At 66.1% G+C, this 18,845-nt stretch overlaps 1 protein-coding gene across 4 annotated transcripts in view; it reads left to right on the plus strand.

Moving 5' to 3' along the window:
* FAM3D (FAM3 metabolism regulating signaling molecule D) overlaps positions 1–17,215 on the plus strand; it is a 28,006-nt gene extending 10,791 nt beyond the window's left edge. For 3 of the 4 annotated variants that reach the window (XM_075938428.2, XM_075938425.2, XM_075938427.2), the window contains 9 exons: positions 1,517–1,569; positions 6,819–6,926; positions 8,055–8,075; positions 9,397–9,520; positions 9,893–9,951; positions 10,738–10,788; positions 13,760–13,844; positions 14,647–14,773; positions 15,552–17,215. In XM_075938428.2, the coding sequence (XP_075794543.2) occupies positions 1,557–1,569; positions 6,819–6,926; positions 8,055–8,075; positions 9,397–9,520; positions 9,893–9,951; positions 10,738–10,788; positions 13,760–13,844; positions 14,647–14,773; positions 15,552–15,641 (678 nt within the window). In that variant the 5' untranslated portion in view covers positions 1,517–1,556 and the 3' untranslated portion in view covers positions 15,642–17,215. The remainder of the gene's footprint in view (positions 1–1,516; positions 1,570–6,818; positions 6,927–8,054; positions 8,076–9,396; positions 9,521–9,892; positions 9,952–10,737; positions 10,789–13,759; positions 13,845–14,646; positions 14,774–15,551) is intronic. The other variant, XM_075938426.2, reaches the window with a different exon arrangement.
* Positions 17,216–18,845: the final 1,630 nt, after the last annotated feature.

An 18,845-nucleotide genomic window follows, 5' to 3' on the forward strand; every position in this document is an offset into this window, starting at 1 on the left:
CGGGTGGGCAGGGCCCAAGGCTGCCAGGCGGGGGCCGGGAGGAGAATTCACTGGCCAGGCTCCCAGAACCGCAGGAAGCTGGGCCAGGCGCCTGAGCGAGGGGAGGGGTCTCGGAGCCGGAGAAGAGCTGGACTCACCCCCCTTTTCTTCTCCCTGGCCTGGCCGCAGGGCGGGCCTGGCTCTGAGCCCGGGGCCACCAGCTTCTCGCCAGTGGCCCTCCGAGCAAGAGGGCTCCTGTGCACTGAGCCAGTCTGGTAACGCCCCCGCACCGGGCGCGCCGCGCTGCTGTCTGCAAGCCCTGACTGTCGCGGAGCCGGTCCCGGGGCTCTGGCGAGCTCGCGGGCCTGTTCGAAATCCGTGACAACGCGCGGGAGTCCGGTGGCACCGTCAAGCCCAACGCTTGCCGCTGGCGCGATGAGTCCCAGCCGGCCTGGCCGGGCGCGTGCCGGGCAAGAAAAGGAAGCGCCGGGGGGGCCCGGAGCTGGGAGTGCGGCATCAGAGCAGGGTGGGGCTGGACGAGGCGAGACGCCCTAAAGGGGGGAACAAGCGAGCCAGCCCAGGCCCTAGGCTGAGGTGGGCAAAAGGGCTTCTGCAGGCTGGATCCGGCCTGCCAGCTAGGGCCTGGGGGCAGGGGAGCACCCGAAGCCTCCTCCGCTCTGCCCCCACCCTGCTTCCAGTCATGGTTTGGGGGTGGGGTAGCCCCGCCCCATCCTGCTTAGGCCCCACCCCTTTCTGTTTAGGCACCGCCTCTTCTGGGGTAGCCCAGGGCTACTTCAAAATTCTTTGAAGTGGCCCCTGGGCAGAAAGTATTGCCCGCCCCTGCCCTAGGCACCTCCCTTCCGGTGGCGCCAAGCGTCTGTAGCGCGGGAGGTGCTATCACGCTTGAGTAGGTTTAAACCCTCGTCTTATAGGCAGCAGCCGATGGGGAAAACCGGGTCCTTTTTGGAATAGAACATAGAATCGATCCCTGGGGGTCAAAGGCTGAGCGGTGAGCGGCTAAGGCCGGTCTTAAGAATGACGTAAGCGTCCAACAGCGCCGGCGGGTCAAACAGAGCGGAGCCCAACATTAGAAAACCTCTGACAATTATCCAAACGAGCATTACCCGTCCCATCGTGGGGGGCGCGCACACTCGGCACGCTGCTCTCCTCCTCCCCTCGCTGGGGGCGGGGCCTCAGCAGAGGGGGCGGGGCTGGAGGTGGGGCTGGGGGCGGGGCCTCAGCAGAGGGGGTGGGGCTGGAGGTGGGGTTGGGGGGCGGGGCCTCAGCAGAGGGGGCGGGGCTGGAGGTGGGGCTGGGGGCGGGGCCTCAGCAGAGGGGGTGGGGCTGGGGGCCTGCCTCCCCTGAGAAACTTCTCAAGTCTTCTCTGAGTCAGAGGGTGTGACGAACACGTCTCCTTTTAGAGCCGTGGAGAGCTGATTTGCCAGAGCGCTGCAAGAGCCTTCGCAGCTGGATCCGGTGGGGGTGTGTGGTTGGATGGTTGTTACATTTTACACTATTTTTTGGTTGTTTCTTTCAGCAGATTGACCTGGGATCTTTGACTGGGGCCGGGCGCTACCATGAGGCTGGCGGGTAAGCGGAGGAAGGGTGTTTGTCGTTCACAGGGATTATAAAACAGCTCCCTTTGTTCTTTGGACCTGGTTCTCGTTCGCAGGCCTCTCCGTCCCCGTGTGCAGCGAGGGGGCCAGGACCCACGTGACTAGGTGCGCAGCCGTGTCAGTCACTCCACACTCCGGGCTGTGGCCCTTGTGGGCGGGACCCCTCCGGGCGGGAGAAGGGGGGCTGCCTCCCCACGCCCCGTTCCCAGGCAATAGAGATGGTTTCTCAAGCCCCCCCTCCAAGGCAGGAGAGCCGTGTGCTCCGCTGACCGGGGCTTTACAGGCAGCCACCAGGCTGTTGAGTGGGAGGAGGCGGGGCTGGGGGGTCCGGAGGCTCCCAGCTGGGGGTCCCCAAGAAGGACTCGGAGCGCTGTGGCTTTCGAGTGTGTCAGGGTCCCTCTCAGAGCAGCGGGTGGGGGATGCTTTGCAGTTACCAGCACCTGGGGCCCACGGACCTCAGCGCCCCCCAGGTGCATTCGGTAACAGAGCCAGAAGAGACGGGAGCGTCGCCTAGACTGACCTGCATCGCACAGGCCAGCCACTCCGCCCGGTGCGTCCCAGGCTAAGCCCCAGGAGGCGCACGGTATTTAGCTGTAACAGGGGAAACTGAGGCACGGAAAGACCATGGCTTGCCCAGAGTCGCCCGGTGGGCCAGTGGCAGAGCCTGGCTCCCAGTCTGATGCTCAGGCCGCTCGATCTCTTGCCATGTGCCGGCCCCGGGGGGGCTGGCGAGGGCTTGGCACCATGCCTGGGCCCCCCCGAGCTTGGAGAACGATTGGCTCCAGACGCTGAGGGGGAACCCACATGGGGGGAGTTACTGTTGCCAGAGCACCCCACATTTACCGCTCCCCCTCCCTTCCTATCCGGGGGGGACACAGAACTCTTCCCCCACATCCTGCCCCCGCACCAGCGCCTGCTCTTCTCCTCGCGCGGCTGCTGGGGGTTGGATCTTCTCCTGCCCCACCTGCTGGCGCGGGTGGCCTGCCTGGTGCCACTGCTGGGGGTCGCTGGGCCCCGTCCTGCCCCAGTGCGGGGCCACAGCGAAGGGGGCATGGGGGAGGGGCAGGGCCTGCCCCCCGGCTCTGCCGGCAGCTGATGAAATAGAGTCCTGTGATCCAGTACCCGAAGGGGGAGGAGAGTTCAGCCAGACCCCACGGAGACGGGCCGGGGGGGGAGCCGGGCCCCTCGACTGACCGCACGGAGACTGGCCGGGGGGGGAGCCGGGCCCCTCGACTGACCGCACGGAGACTGGCCGGGGGGGAGCCGGGCCCCTCGACTGACCGCACGGAGACTGGCCGGGGGGGGAGCCGGGCCCCTCGACTGACCGCGCTGGGACTGGCCGGGGGGTGAGCCGGGCCCCTCGACTGACCGCGCTGGGACTGGCCGGGGGGGGAGCCGGGCCCCTCGACTGACCGCGCTGGGACTGGCCGGGGGGGGAGCCGGGCCCCTCGACTGACCGCGCTGGGACTGGCCGGGGGGTGAGCCGGGCCCCTCGACTGACCGCACGGAGACTGGCCGGGGGGTGAGCCGGGCCCCTCGACTGACCGCGCTGGGACTGGCCGGGGGGGGAGCCGGGCCCCTCGACTGACCGCGCTGGGACTGGCCGGGGGGTGAGCCGGGCCCCTCGACTGACCGCACGGAGACTGGCCGGGGGGGTGAGCCGGGCCCCTCGACTGACCGCGCTGGGACTGGCCGGGGGGTGAGCCGGGCCCCTCGACTGACCGCACGGAGACTGGCCGGGGGGTGAGCCGGGCCCCTCGACTGACCGCGCTGGGACTGGCCGGGGGGTGAGCCGGGCCCCTCGACTGACCGCGCTGGGACTGGCCGGGGGGTGAGCCGGGCCCCTCGACTGACCGCGCTGGGACTGGCCGGGGGGGTGAGCCGGGCCCCTCGACTGACCGCGCTGGGACTGGCCGGGGGGGTGAGCCGGGCCCCTCGACTGACCGCGCTGGGACTGGCCGGGGGGGGAGCCGGGCCCCTCGACTGACCACGCTGGGACTGGCCGGGGGGTGAGCCGGGCCCCTCGACTGACCGCACGGAGACTGGCCGGGGGGGTGAGCCGGGCCCCTCGACTGACCGCTCTGGGACTGGCCGGGGGGTGAGCCGGGCCCCTCGACTGACCGCGCTGGGACTGGCCGGGGGGTGAGCCGGGCCCCTCGACTGACCACGCTGGGACTGGCCGGGCGGGTGAGCCGGGCCCCTCGACTGACCGCGCTGGGACTGGCCAGGGGGGGAGCCGGGCCCCTCGACTGACCGCGCTGGGACTGGCCGGGGGGGGAGCCGGGCCCCTCGACTGACCGCGCTGGGACTGGCCGGGGGGTGAGCCGGGCCCCTCGACTGACCACGCTGGGACTGGCCGGGGGGTGAGCCGGGCCCCTCGACTGACCGCGCTGGGACTGGCCGGGGGGGGAGCCGGGCCCCTCGACTGACCGCACGGAGACTGGCCGGGGGGGTGAGCCGGGCCCCTCGACTGACCGCACGGAGACTGGCCGGGGGGGGAGCCGGGCCCCTCGACTGACCGCGCTGGGACTGGCCGGGGGGGGAGCCGGGCCCCTCGACTGACCGCACGGAGACTGGCCGGGGGGGTGAGCCGGGCCCCTCGACTGACCGCACGGAGACTGGCCGGGGGGGTGAGCCGGGCCCCTCGACTGACCGCACGGAGACTGGCCGGGGGGTGAGCCGGGCCCCTCGACTGACCGCGCTGGGACTGGCCGGGGGGGGAGCCGGGCCCCTCGACTGACCGCGCTGGGACTGGCCGGGGGGTGAGCCGGGCCCCTCGACTGACCACGCTGGGACTGGCCGGGCGGGTGAGCCGGGCCCCTCGACTGACCGCGCTGGGACTGGCCGGGGGGGGAGCCGGGCCCCTCGACTGACCTCGCTGGGACTGGCCGGGGGGGGAGCCGGGCCCCTCGACTGACCGCGCTGGGACTGGCCGGGGGGTGAGCCGGGCCCCTCGACTGACCACGCTGGGACTGGCCGGGCGGGTGAGCCGGGCCCCTCGACTGACCGCGCTGGGACTGGCCGGGGGGTGAGCCGGGCCCCTCGACTGACCGCGCTGGGACTGGCCGGGGGGGTGAGCCGGGCCCCTCGACTGACCGCGCGGAGACTGGCCGGGGGGTGAGCCGGGCCCCTCGACTGACCGCACGGAGACTGGCCGGGGGGGTGAGCCGGGCCCCTCGACTGACCGCTCTGGGACTGGCCGGGGGGTGAGCCGGGCCCCTCGACTGACCGCGCTGGGACTGGCCGGGGGGTGAGCCGGGCCCCTCGACTGACCACGCTGGGACTGGCCGGGCGGGTGAGCCGGGCCCCTCGACTGACCGCGCTGGGACTGGCCAGGGGGGGAGCCGGGCCCCTCGACTGACCGCGCTGGGACTGGCCGGGGGGTGAGCCGGGCCCCTCGACTGACCGCGCTGGGACTGGCCGGGGGGTGAGCCGGGCCCCTCGACTGACCGCGCTGGGACTGGCCGGGGGGGGAGCCGGGCCCCTCGACTGACCGCTCTGGGACTGGCCGGGGGGGGAGCCAGGCCCCTCGACTGACCGCGCTGGGACTGGCCGGGGGGTGAGCCGGGCCCCTCGACTGACCGCTCTGGGACTGGCCGGGGGGGGAGCCGGGCCCCTCGACTGACCGCGCTGGGACTGGCCGGGGGGGGTGAGCCGGGCCCCTCGACTGCCCGCGCTGGGACTGGCCAGGGGGGGAGCCGGGCCCCTCGACTGACCGCGCTGGGACTGGCCGGGGGGTGAGCCGGGCCCCTCGACTGACCGCGCTGGGACTGGCCGGGGGGGGGAGCCGGGCCCCTCGACTGACCGCGCTGGGACTGGCCGGGGGGTGAGCCGGGCCCCTCGACTGACCGCGCTGGGACTGGCCGGGGGGTGAGCCGGGCCCCTCGACTGACCTCGCTGGGACTGGCCGGGGGGGGTGAGCCGGGCCCCTCGACTGACCGCGCTGGGACTGGCCGGGGGGGGTGAGCCGGGCCCCTCGACTGACCGCGCTGGGACTGGCCGGGGGGGGAGCCGGGCCCCTCGACTGACCGCACGGAGACTGGCCGGGGGGGTGAGCCGGGCCCCTCGACTGACCGCACGGAGACTGGCCGGGGGGGGAGCCGGGCCCCTCGACTGACCGCGCTGGGACTGGCCGGGGGGGGAGCCGGGCCCCTCGACTGACCGCGCTGGGACTGGCCGGGGGGGTGAGCCGGGCCCCTCGACTGACCGCACGGAGACTGGCCGGGGGGGTGAGCCGGGCCCCTCGACTGACCGCACGGAGACTGGCCGGGGGGGTGAGCCGGGCCCCTCGACTGACCGCGCTGGGACTGGCCGGGGGGTGAGCCGGGCCCCTCGACTGACCACGCTGGGACTGGCCGGGCGGGTGAGCCGGGCCCCTCGACTGACCGCGCTGGGACTGGCCGGGGGGGTGAGCCGGGCCCCTCGACTGACCACGCTGGGACTGGCCGGGCGGGTGAGCCGGGCCCCTCGACTGACCGCGCTGGGACTGGCCGGGGGGGGAGCCGGGCCCCTCGACTGACCGCGCTGGGACTGGCCAGGGGGGGAGCCGGGCCCCTCGACTGACCGCGCTGGGACTGGCCGGGGGGGGAGCCGGGCCCCTCGACTGACCGCGCTGGGACTGGCCGGGGGGTGAGCCGGGCCCCTCGACTGACCGCGCTGGGACTGGCCGGGGGGGGAGGCGGGCCCCTCGACTGACCGCGCTGGGACTGGCCGGGGGGTGAGCCGGGCCCCTCGACTGACCGCGCTGGGACTGGCCGGGGGGGGAGGCGGGCCCCTCGACTGACCGCGCTGGGACTGGCCGGGGGGTGAGCCGGGCCCCTCGACTGACCGCTCTGGGACTGGCCGGGGGGGGAGCCGGGCCCCTCGACTGACCGCGCTGGGACTGGCCGGGGGGGGTGAGCCGGGCCCCTCGACTGCCCGCGCTGGGACTGGCCGGGGGGTGAGCCGGGCCCCTCGACTGACCGCGCTGGGACTGGCCGGGGGGTGAGCCGGGCCCCTCGACTGACCGCGCTGGGACTGGCCGGGGGGTGAGCCGGGCCCCTCGACTGACCGCGCTGGGACTGGCCGGGGGGGGTGAGCCGGGCCCCTCGACTGACCGCGCTGGGACTAGCCGGGGGGTGAGCCGGGCCCCTCGACTGACCCCACGGAGACTGGCCGGGGGGTGAGCCGGGCCCCGCGCTGGGCGCTGCGACTGACCACGTGGCTCTCTCCATCCCGGCACAGGGCTGATCCGGGTCACCGCCGTGCTGTTCTCCCTGGCCACCGCGTGGTTCTTCGTGCACACGTACTTCGGCGCCAGCTGGAAGGTCGTCAGTCTGCGGAGCTGGCAGGGTACGGGGCTTGGCAGGCCGGCGGGGGCCAGGCGGGAATGCCACAAGCCTCCCCTTGGATGGGCAGCTCCCGGGATGGGTCATTTTAGCCACGCGGGGCCTTGTGGTCTGGGCAGGGCGGGCACGTGGATGGCATTGCAGGCGCTCGCTTCCCTCTCTGCAGGGGGAGTGCACGGGTAGCCGGGCGCCCAGTCAGCTGGCCCTGCTCCCGGGTGCTGAGCGCCGTTGAGTGCCCCCAAGGGATGGTAAATATCGGTTCATTGGATGGTCGAGTGACCGCACGAATTCTTACCGGTTACTCGACTATTCGATAGTCCCCGGGGGCGGGGCCGGCAGCCAGTGTGCTCCGGCCCCATTCCCACGGGGTGCCAGGCAGGAGCTGATCCATGGGGGGAGCCAGTTTAAAACCCAGCTCCCCTTGCGGACCGGCTGCCTGGTGCCCTGCGCTGCTGCCTCCAATACAGAGGCAGCACCGTGGGGCGGCAGCAGCCCCTGTGTAGAGGGGATCTGAGCTCCTGCCTGCCCGCCTGGCTCCTAACACACTTTCGATGCAGAGCCGCAGTGGGGTCGGTCCCAGACCCGGGCAAGCCAGGACTGAGCTGGACTACTGGCCAACCTGCTGAAAAATTAACTGGCAGGGAGGGAGGACTGCGTGTAGTCTAGAGCGTTAGCCAATCAGCTTTTGCCTAGCGCTTAATCGGTTAACTGACTCCACCGTTACATCCCTAGTGCCCACAGCGGGGGGGGGGGGGGTGTGGCACGTGGGCACAGCAGAAAACCGCCTGTGGCAGCCAAGCTCAGTGCTTGCCAGGCTAGAACGAGCAGCGGGGCTGTTCCGGGGCGGGGTGCAGGCGTCTGGCCCCGCACTCGCTGGCTCAGGGGTTGTCTGGTGCCCAGTGGGCTCAGCCACTGCCGGACAAAGGCCACAATTCCTCTCGCCTCGTGCGGACGAGTGCGGGCGTTTTGGTGAGGCGCCGAGTCTCCGCGCCGGCCCCGTTCCCTCAGAGCAGGGGCAGGGCGTGGGCTAGCTGGACGGGCCGGTCTCCCCTGTGCTGCCCGGTCTCTCTGGTCGGGACACGGCCAGCGGACGGGGGGCTCAGACGTGTCCTTCTGTTCTTTGTCTCCGCAGGCTCCGGCGCGGATCTGCCCAGTGAGTACGCCGTTCCCGGGGCGCTCCTACGCAGCACCCAGCCCAGTTTACAAGGCCCCGGGTGACCGCTTGCCCCCTAGGCACCTGGAAGTTTTACTGGCAACACCAGGCGGGCCAGGGCCTCGTCCTGGGGGCCTGGCTTGTTGCCAGCTGTTCACCCTGAGGCCCTGGTTCTGCCCCCTCACTGATTCCAAGAGCCCCTCTGCAGCAGCCTTCCGGCAGCACACGGCTCTCGGGGCTTGGCGCCTGCCCAAAGGGCGCTCGCGCTGCGGGGATGGGCTTGGCGAGCTGCCCACCGGGCGGGACGTCCGACCAGACATCCCCGGTGCTCCCAGGCGTGACTGGACGCCAGCCCGCGGCCATCCCAGGGAGAGAATAGACTCCACCTGGCGGGCGTTCTTTCTGCTCCTTGCCTGCTGCCGGGATGGCCGCCCATGGGAGGGACACGCAGACCCCGACCGCCATGCGCCCTGCTAGCAATCCCCTTGGCACCAGCCCCACACCCACCTGCGCCAGCGTCCCCCGGCCGAGCCCGTGTTTCACCTGCAAAGGGACATGGCCACGGAGCCTTTTCTCAGCGACCTCCACTTCACTGGCCACTGGAGCGTCCCCCAGCCCGTCTCGTTGCTCAGAGTGGCACAGACACTGGCCGGGGAAGGCAACCGAAACACCGCCCCTTCGGTCCAAAGCCACACCTCTTCCCTGAGACCACGCCCCTTCACAACCTCCCCCTTGACCAAGCTCCCCCCAGCCCCAGCTGAGGGCCGAGGCTGCCATGCAACACGGCCCCAGCCTTTCCCAGCCACCAGCCTGGCGCGCAGCATGGCCCCGGCTCCCCTGGGCAGCGCTGGCAGTTCTGCGCCCGCATCCCCCGCCGCCCATGCGGACACGCTATCGGCACGCAGCCCTGAGCAGAAAAGGAACAAGAAACTCCTGGGGGGTGTTCCACAGTGACGCCCCCTGGCAGAAGGCCCGTCCCGCCCTGTATTGGCAGGCTGAGCCCTGGCCCTGGCCCGTGGGTCCACGTGGCAGGTCTGGTGAGCGAGCTAGACCCCGCTTGCGCCGGGCTGTCTGCGCGCTCTGCGTGCCCACGCGCTCCTCGCAGTGGAGACGTGGCCTAAGCGGTGCCGCTTCCTGGAAGGAATTTCACCCTGCGCCCCAACCACTGAAGGTCAGATGCAAATGCCCACACGTGTCTGGGGCCGCAGAGCCCGCCCCTCGGGTCTGGGCTCCGGCCTCGGAACCTCGCCGGGTTTCCTGTGCCAAGAAATGCCCAAGGCGGCCCCTGCGCCATTCCCAGCCTGCTCCTCCTTCCCCTCAGAGCTCAACCCCCCCCCGAACAAGTGCAACAACAAAAGGAGCTGCCCCGAAAACTCCTTGGCCTTCAAAGTGGTCAGCGGCGCCGCCAACGTCGTTGGGCCGTCCATTTGCCTGGAGGACAAGATGTGAGTATCAGCGTCGCCCCCGCCAGGCCCTGTGCACCGGGCTAGGAGGGCGCTGGGGGTGGGCTGAGGAGCCTTAGCGGCAGCCGGGCCTGGCGAGACAGCTCAGCCCCACTTGGGTCGGGTGCGCACAGCTTGGCTCGCTAAGCGCAGAGCGCGGAGCCTGGCTCGGCCCCGGGCTACACGAAGCGCCGGCGCGCCGAGCAGAAGGGAACGCCGCATGGGCGCAGTGAGACAGGCAGAGAGAACAGGGGCTGGAGAGTCTTGTGCCACAAGGCCTCCTCGCTACGCCCCAAGGCTCTGGTAGCTGGCCTAGCGCGCCCCCGGCCAGCGCCCGGTGCCATCGGCCGTTTCACTCTCTGGGTTTCTTTCCAGCCTCATGAGCGGAATAAAGAATAACGTCGAGAGTGGCTTGAACATCGCGCTGGTGAACGGTGAGTCCTCAGGCTGGGATTTCCTTCCCTTCCCAGACCAGGGCCCTGCCCCGCCCCAGCCCTGGGAATGGCGCCTCCCGCACGGCTGCGTGCTCCAGCCATTCCTGTGCACTGGGGCCACGCCTCATCCCCACAGCAGCCGCCTCAACGGGAAGGAAACGGGCGTATCAGAGGGACCAGTCATGACTCCTGGGTCTCTCGGTCTATAGCTAGTTAATTAGTTAATTAATTAGTTGTCTGTTAATTAGCTGAGGCTTGCCCTGACCTCAGGGTTTGGCCCATGACTGGCTGCCGGCCAAAACCGTCTCAATTCCTGGAGTAACCTCCCCCACCATTTAACGTTTTCTTGGCCTGTCCCGTTAGTCCCAGCGCCCCCCCTGAGTTTGTCAGGGTGGGCAAAGCCCCCGGCCCGCTGCCAAGCTTGGCCCTGGAAGGGGTGTGAGGCCAGTGCTCCCTCCCCCTCAGGCCATGTTGCTGCGGCAGCTCCGGCCCCTCGCGGCCCAGGGCTCCGCCGCTTCTCGGGACGGTCCCGCCCCGCCCTTGGGAGCCCCTCAAGCCGCCTCTGCTGCTCTGTGCCAGCTGGTGCCTTTTACTGGGCCGGGGCCCAACATGAGCTGCTGGCCGTTCAGCCTGGTGCCGCGCATGCGCGCTAGCTCCCTTCCCAGCCGAGCCCCTGTGCTCGGCCTGCCGTAGGCCATGTCCTTCGCCAACGGCAGGGCTGTGGCAAGGAGCACAGGCGCCTTTCCCTCCCAGCACCTAACTGCTCCACTTCGTCTCCCCCTCTAGGGACAAACGGGAAGCTCCTGAAGACAGCCACCTTCAACATGTACTCTGGAGGTAGGGCTCTCTCCCCACACGCCCTGCCATGCGCCGGGCCCGCCTGCTCGTCGGTCTGCTCGCCGGTCCCGTGCAGCGGGCCTGCGTCGCACGGCCAATGCTTGCTCTTTCTCGGAGGTATTTTCCGTAACGCCCTGCCCTGCGGCCACGGGCCTAAGGGAGACGGTGTTTAAAGGACATTTCTGGCCCTCATGGCTGTGGGGAAGCTTGAAAACCCGCCCCCAAGTGTCCCGATAAACAAGGCACATAAAAGAGCCAAAAGTTTGATTTTCAAACGCTGGGGCTGTTAAACCAAGGAGGCCTGGCCCACGGGCTTTGAACATCTAGTTCCGTGCGAAATTAACCGTGATTTCCATTGCTCCCAAAGAACACATACTCGTGAATGGAATGCCTGGGCAAACATCACTAATAGGCCTCGGGGGCGGCCATGTTAGTCTGTCGGTTACTGTGTGGTCCTGTGGCACCTCAGGGCACATGTAGGCAACAGGCTTTTGTCAACAGATACTGTCGACAAAGCATCGGTCGACAAAGAGTGTCTAGACTACAGCCGGTTCTGTCAACAAAGCAAGCCGCTTTGTTGACATGACAGTGTGGACGCAAAGGATAGTGTAGACGCAATAACGCCTTCTGTCGACAGACCTCTGTCGACAAAAGACGTTATTCCTCGTAGAATGAGGTTTACCGCCGTCGACAAAACTGCCGCGTTCTGTTGACGTTATGTCGACAGAATGTGGCGGTAGTGTAGATGCAGGTTTAGTTTTGTCTACAAAAGTCCACTTTTGTCGACAAAACCCTGTAGTCTAGACACACTCTCAGAGACTAACAAAAATATACAGAATCTTGAGCTTTCGTGGGCAAAACCCACTTCCTCAGGTGAATTGGCGCGGAAATAATAGAACCCAAGAGATCTAGATGGCAGTAGAAGAAGTTCCTGTCGATTGCAGGACCCTGGTTAACGAGGCCATGGGTTGGATGAGTCCCCTAGGTAGCTTTTGATGGGGACATGCCGATGTTAATGGCAGGAGAAACTGGCTTTGTAATGTACCAACCAGTTAATGTCTTTGTGTAGACCCAGGGTAACGGTGTCAAATCTGTAGATGAATTCCAGTTCTGCAGACTCTCTGTTATTGGGCCGTGAAATTCCTTTGCAGCAGAAAGGCTCCTTTTAAATCCAGGGAGGTTAAAATGTTCCCATAAGAACGGCCATACTGGGTCAGACCAAAGGTCCATCTAGCCCAGTAGCCTGTCTGCCGACAGTGGCCAGCACCAGGTGCCCCAGAGAGGGTGGACCGAAGACAATGATCAAGCGATTTGTCTCCTCCCATCCCTCTCCAGCCTCTGACAAACAGAGGCCAAGGACACCATTTTATCCCCCGGCTAATAGCCTTTTATGGACCTAACCTCCATGAAATTATCTAGCTTCTCTTTAAACTCTATTATAGCCCTAGCCTTCACAGCCTCCTCTGGCAAGGAGTTCCACAGGTTGACAACACGCTGTGTGAAGAAGAACTTCCTTTAATTAGTTTTAAACCTGCTACGCATTCCCCTGCAGGTGTGTGCGTGTTACCATTCCTGAGGTCAGATGTGTGTCCGTTAACCCTTTGGGGTACAGACAGTAGGTCTGGCCAATCAACATGGCAGACGGCGTTGCTGGCATAGATCACAGTAGAGGTTGTGCAGCTGTAGGAGCCCCTGAGGTTGTGGCTTGCGAGGTTCGGTCCAGCATCACACTAGGACCACTCGTTGTTACTAATGATGCTTGCTGTCGAACCCACTGAGCATAAAGGTGCCGAGAGGCTGTCCCCAAAACATGAAAAATGTGTTTTCGGCTTGTTTCCCTCCTGGCTGAATATTCTGTGCAGTTATCATGTCTCTGAGGCCCGGCCGTTAACCGGCTCAGCTCGGTGGAAACATGAGGGGGCAGTTGTCTTTGAGTCTAATGAGTTTAGCTCAATCGCTCTTCGCTGATTAATCGGCAAGGGGGTATTTTATTAATTAGCCTTAATGGCGCTGGGTGATGAACTTTGATTTAAGCCATGTCAGATAGAAAAACGATAAATTATGCTTGGCGGAAATGGACTCATTTGGCTCACCAGGAAACCCGCAGACGAAGAATTGAAAAGGAAATCATTAGTGGAGGACAGATCCCATCTGTCAAAAGCCGTAGCCTCTCCAGAAGGGCGAGGCTCCGATAGCCAAGTAGCTCGTCAGGCAAATTACTGTTTGTTGCAGTAAGAACTCTGGGCCATGTTTGTTCTGACACACGGGGGTCACGTGCAGGGCCAGCCCGAGCCTTTTTGGTGCCCTGGGCCTGGGTGTACGGCACCGCCCCCGGCCACAGGGCGCATGCATGGCCCCCCCATGAGGCGCGGGCCCGCCCTCCAGGGTGCACGGTGCATGCACGGGTTGGTCACGGCCGCTGGCGCGCAGCCAGGAGTCTGCCCCCCGGGCGCACAGCACATGCGCTGCCCAGCCTGGCCTGGCCAGCACTGCTGGCGTGCACCCCGGGCCGTGCAGGGCCCTGCAGCCATGGGAGGGGCCGGCGCTGTGGGAGCCGGGCGCAAGGCTCCTGATGGCAGCTGTAAGGGACGCCACGCACCCCTTACAGCTGCCATCAGGCGCCCCCCATGGGTTGGCGCCCTGGGCAGCTGCCCGGCTCGCCCATGCCTCCGTCCGGCCCTGGGTACGTGAAGGGGGGTGCATATCATGCCGGACAGGTGTAATTGTGTACAAGTGGCATTGCTAGTGTCGGAAGCAGAACTGTTCTTTTCAGTGCGTTGCACACGCAGTCCGACCTGAAAACTGCTGTTGGACTCTGGGCACAATTCACACTCGGGCTCTCCCAGGCCGGGAGGGGAGCCAGCGCTTATGCTGGACCTCTGCCCGGGTGAATGTCACCCTATGTCTGTACAGCATGGTTGGGAAATTGTCGTTTAACGAGACTCTCGGTTGGTTTCCTCTTCTTTCCCAGATGTCAAATTGTTACTGGACTTCCTGAAAGTGATCCCGCACGGCACCATCGTCATGGTCGCCTCCTACGATGATCCAGCAACCAAGTAAGTGCCGTGCGGAGAGGTGACGTTGCGTTTCCAAGGGCCAGTCCTTCACCCCCACAGTCCATGGCGACTCTCTCCTCCGGTGCCGGGGGAAGCCGCACCATTCCCTCAAGCAGGCATTGCATTCAGAACCAGATTAGGGAGCTTCCCCCACCAGACTGTTCAGAAACATCACAGGAGACAGATTCACGCGCCGTGCACCAGCAAAGCGCTCAGCAGCACTGGCTGGCCAGACCCCCCTTGACCCACCGGTGCCGAAGGCGCTGGAGGCCGGCTGTCGGAGACAGTCCTACGCCGACCCACAGAGGGACTCGGTCCAACAGCCCTCCTGCTTGCCATGGAGATTGCGGATGGGCCGGGGCACCTTAGACCTCTGAGCTGTTAACCTCCAGAGCCTTCTCCGCGCCGCCCCAGTCTGTGCAGTGAAGTCCCCCCGGCGCCGTGGCCCACCACGGACCTCCCTGCCCTCTGCACCCAGGGCAAGGCGCTGTCCCCCCACATAGAGCAATGGGGGCACTGCCCAGCGGTGGCGCAAACGATGACGCCGGCACTGCCCTCGCACGCAGCTCCCTGGAGGCCACGCGGGAAGAGCCGGTCGCTGAGGTGGGATGGGAAGGCTCTGCCCCGGGTGGCGAGCGTGTGGTACCAACAGGGAACCTGGCTGGGCCAGCAGAGCGGCCTTCCCCGGAGCGGCTGAGGGAGCTCTCGCGGGCGCATGGGTGGCGGGGCCCTCAGGAGTCCTTGAGTCCCACCCCCTGCCCAAAGCAGCACCCACCCCAGCTCCACCATCTCCCTTCCTCAGGCTGAACGACGAAGCGCGGACCTTGCTCTCCGAGCTGGGCAGTAGCTACGCGAGCAAGCTGGGCTTCCGAGACAACTGGACTTTCATCGGCGCCAAAGGGCTCCAGGAGAAGAGCCCCTACGAGCAGGTATTTGCCCCTCGGCCCAGGAGTACGCCTGGGGCCTGGCTAGCAGTGAGGCTGCCTCCGCCAGAGCATCGGGGAGCCAGGCTTTCCGGCTGGGGTTCGTTTGACTCTGGCAAAGGCTTTATCTAAGGCCTAGCTGGCCCAGGCCTGGCTCTGGACGTAGCTCAGCGCACACGTGGGGCCCCGCGGGCAAACCCCCGCCTTGCTTTCCGTTCCCCGCGGCCTCTCGCGCTGCCCTACAGCCCCAGGGAGCGGGACGCCCCTGCCAGGCCTTGCGGGGAAACGGGCAGGTCAAACGCCCCGCGCTGCCGCCAAGCCCCTGGGTCCCATAGGGAGACAATGCGCAGGGCTGGGCTCCTGTTGGGGTGCTGTTTGCACCCGCACACTGGCAGAGCCAGGGCCAGAGGGAAAGCGTGAGGCAAAATGTCCTCATTCCGGCCACACCAAAGCCGTCTCCGACGCGCCTACGCTGGCAGCGGTTCTCTGTACTGGCGGCTGAGAACGTTCCCTTCATCTCGCTGGGTAATTCACTAACTAAATGGCAGGCCTGCTGGCTGACAACAGCCTACTACTGCTACCAGCCAAGGAGCTTCTCCTTTAGCTCAAGGGGTAGCGCTCTGTGCTGCTGGGTGGAACATCCGTGTTCCAAGTCCTGCTAGCGCCGGATGCCAGGGAGGAGGCATTATACCCCGTTATCCTAATTAGCAGTCGGGCTGTAAATCAGACAGTCCCCCCTGCCATTGCCAGGCCCGCTGCTCCATTTCTTTTTTCTCCTCCATAGCACTTAAAAAACGATGCGGCGAAAAACAAATACGACGGCTGGCCCGAGATTCTGGAAATGGAAGGCTGCATACCGAAGAAGATGGATTAGCAGTATCAGATCTCTGCCCGCCTCGACCCTTATTTAACCATCTGTCCCTCGTGGGCTAGGAGAAGGCGCGTTTCCGACTGAATCCGGCTGTATGGACTGGTCCCACGACAGCTCAAGTCAACGGTCTGTTTTCAAATCACCGGCCAGCTCTCAATGGTGTCTGAACGCTGCTTTAACCCCGTCTAGACTGCGTCATGCCAGACCCGCTGTGACGTCAGAGTGAGCGTCAAAGCAGATTTCAGCAGGTGGCCCTAGTATATTCATAACGCACGTGTTGAGCTGAAGGCAGTAATGTCGATTTCGGGCATTGAATGGGTCTCTGGGTCTGAAAACGTTAAGTGCACAACACCCCTGGGGAAGCAACATCTTCAGCTTCTGCTACGTGAGTTTTTCAAGGTGATTTTAACCGGTCAGTCCTCCCGCGCTGTGTCCAAGAACAGAGAGATCGGAGAGCTTTTCACCGTGCTGACACAGGCCGAACAAGAGCCGAGGGCTGGAGGTCAAAGTCAGGTCAATGCAACTTTGAAATGAGATGTCATGTCCATCCAGGGAGGGGAAGAAGCGTGGGAACAGCTTCCTGGCAGGTGGGGTGCTCGCCGTCACTTTGGGTCTTTGAGACAAGTTTGAATCTCTCTTTAAGCTCACGCTTTCACCCCGCTCCCAGGAGAAATTCGAAAGCCTTTCGTGCTCGACCATCTCATCGTTTTCTCGGGGCAGGGGCCATCTTTTCTCTGTGGACGCATCCAGCACAAAGGGGCTTCTGTCTGTTGTCTCGCATGCAGGGCCGGCCTGAGCCCTTTTGGCGCCCTGGGCCCGGGCGTGCGGCACCACCCCCGGGCACCGGGCACATTCACGGCTGCTGGCGCGAAGCCCAGGCCCGCCCCCAGGGGCGCACAGCGCATGTGCTGCCCAGTCCGGCCCGGCCAGAGCTGCTGGTGCACACGCCGGGCCATGCAGGGCCCCGCAGCCGTGGGGGCAAGGGCGGTGCTGTCTGGTGCCGCGGGGCCGGTGCTGTGGGAGCCGGGCGGATGGTTCCTGGTGGCAGCTGTAAGGGACACCACGCACCCCTTACAGCTGCCATCAGGCGCCCCCGTAGGTTGGCACCGTGGGCAGCTGCCCGGCTCGCCCATGCCTCCGTCCGGCCCTGCTCACACGGACCATCGGCCTTGGGAGAAAGCACGGAGCACAGCCGGGACCCCACTGCTCCCTGTACCCTCTCTTCGCCCCAGGGAAAGGCTGGGGAGATCGTGTGGCTGGCTTTTCCAGGGGGCTTGGGTTATATTTGCTCTTGCAGGAGAGTCTTTCCATCACGTTGCTAGGGCTGGATCCACCCCGGTGTCCCGGCAGCATCCAGCGCTGGGGTGTGGGCAGGTCATGGAGTGAGGGATGATCGACGGGGGGCAGACGGAAGGTCACAAACTGACCGTTTCTTCTGCACGACCCGCAGTGTCCTGCTTTCAGACACCTCTGAGACACACTGTCTATTGTCCGGGGGCTGGGCGTAGCGCATAGCTGTCTGGGGGGGAGTTTGGGTTTCTTTTGCGTCTCCTCTAATAAAATGTCTAACCCATGAGGCTAACCAGCTCCTTTCTGGAGAGGGACACGCTGGGGCGCGGGGGTGGGGGGCAGATCGGGAAGGTGCGAGGGTGGACGGATTGTAAGTGGGAGACGAGTAAAGTAAAAGTCCTCTCGTGTCCGCACTTGGACTTGCAGGGCTCCCTGGGAATACTGGCCCAGCAGCCTCGGGTGTGCAGTGAACAGGGCAGCTGGCTGGCTCCAAGGGCAGGGCCAGGGGGATCTTCCAGTGCAGAGAACATTGTGCGGCTGCCGCGGCTCCTCACCCCCCATTCGGTGCGACGGCTTCCTCCCGCCAGGGAAGCTAAGGCTCTGAGTGCGCGAGCGAATGGTCAGAGTTAGGCTGTTCGGCACGTGCACTGAGAGCTGAAGAGCGAGGGAGGCAGAGGGGCCTAGCAGTTACAGTTGGGGCTCGGGGCCCAGCTCCGCCCACTGGGGGATCCGACATCTGAGAGCGGGTAAGACGCCGTTGGAAGCTACTTCTGACCTTCTCCCCCATCCAGCGAACAGACGGGCCCTGGGACAGACTTGAGCATTCGACCCCACAAGAAAACCTTTCCTCATACAGCGAACCTTTGGAACTCACTGCCGCCGGAGCTCGCCGAGACCGACGGGGCTGGAAGGAGGAGCAGGGAGCCGTGGGGAACTAGCCCTAACACTGCGGTGCCAGATCTCAGGGTGAGAGCCCCGCCCTTGGGGGAGAGTGGGTGCTGCCTTACTGAAGCTGCTGCCCCGGTGGTCCCCAGATCTCCCCACGTCGCCATGGAAGGGGGAGGCCAGGGGCTGGGACCATGCTAGCCTGAGCTTGTGTTGAGCTCCTTCTGAAATCTGAGCAGGGAGGGGCTGGGGCCAGGCACCAAACTGAGCAGATCGGGTCCCCAGCAGGGACTGGGGGAGAACCCAGGAGCGGCTCGTTCCAGGCGTGATGCTCAAGGAGCCCTTGGGGGCTGGATGCAGGAGTTACGGGGGGAGCCACAGCACATGGGAGGTCGGACGAGATCATGGTGACCCCGTCTGACCTTACAAACCTCTGAACCTTCAGCTACGAGCAGCTCTGTGGCCGGAGCCGGCAGCCAGTGCGCGGAGCCGCTGGGCGGCTGAGTTCAGTGGGTTGCAGGAGGCACAACGGGTGTCTGGCTCGTTCGCGTCTCGGCTGCAGGTTGCCTTGCCCACTCCTGGGTGTAAGCAGGGGCCGGCCTTTGGCCGGGGGCAGGAGGGACCGGGGGGGACGCTGGTTACAGAGGCCGGGCCCCGGGGGCCTGATTCTCCTCATCCGGTTGGACTGACGCCTGTCTAGACGGTGCTTGGCCCTGCCGTCAGGGCAGGGGTCTGGACTCGACCGCTCCAGGGCCCTGCCAGATCTCATGCTCTGTGGGTCTACGACCCTCTCACACCGGAGTGGGGAGAGAGCCAGGCCCTGCCGCCTTCACTGGCAGACGCCACGGGCCACGCGGAAAGGAAAGGCGACTCGAGTAAGTTGGAGTTTGATGTTCCTACCACTAGGTGGAAACCTTCCCCCGGGAGAGCCGGCCACGCCGGCTGCGCTAGGAACTCTAACCCTGCTGTGACCTGTCTGCCGGGACAGCCCAGGGATTTCCCTATGGGGGTGTATACCCCCCTGAATTTCCA

Source organism: Pelodiscus sinensis, chromosome 11, assembly GCF_052426305.1.
Source record: "Pelodiscus sinensis isolate ZL-2025 chromosome 11, ASM5242630v1, whole genome shotgun sequence".
NCBI classification, from domain to species: domain Eukaryota; kingdom Metazoa; phylum Chordata; order Testudines; family Trionychidae; genus Pelodiscus; species Pelodiscus sinensis.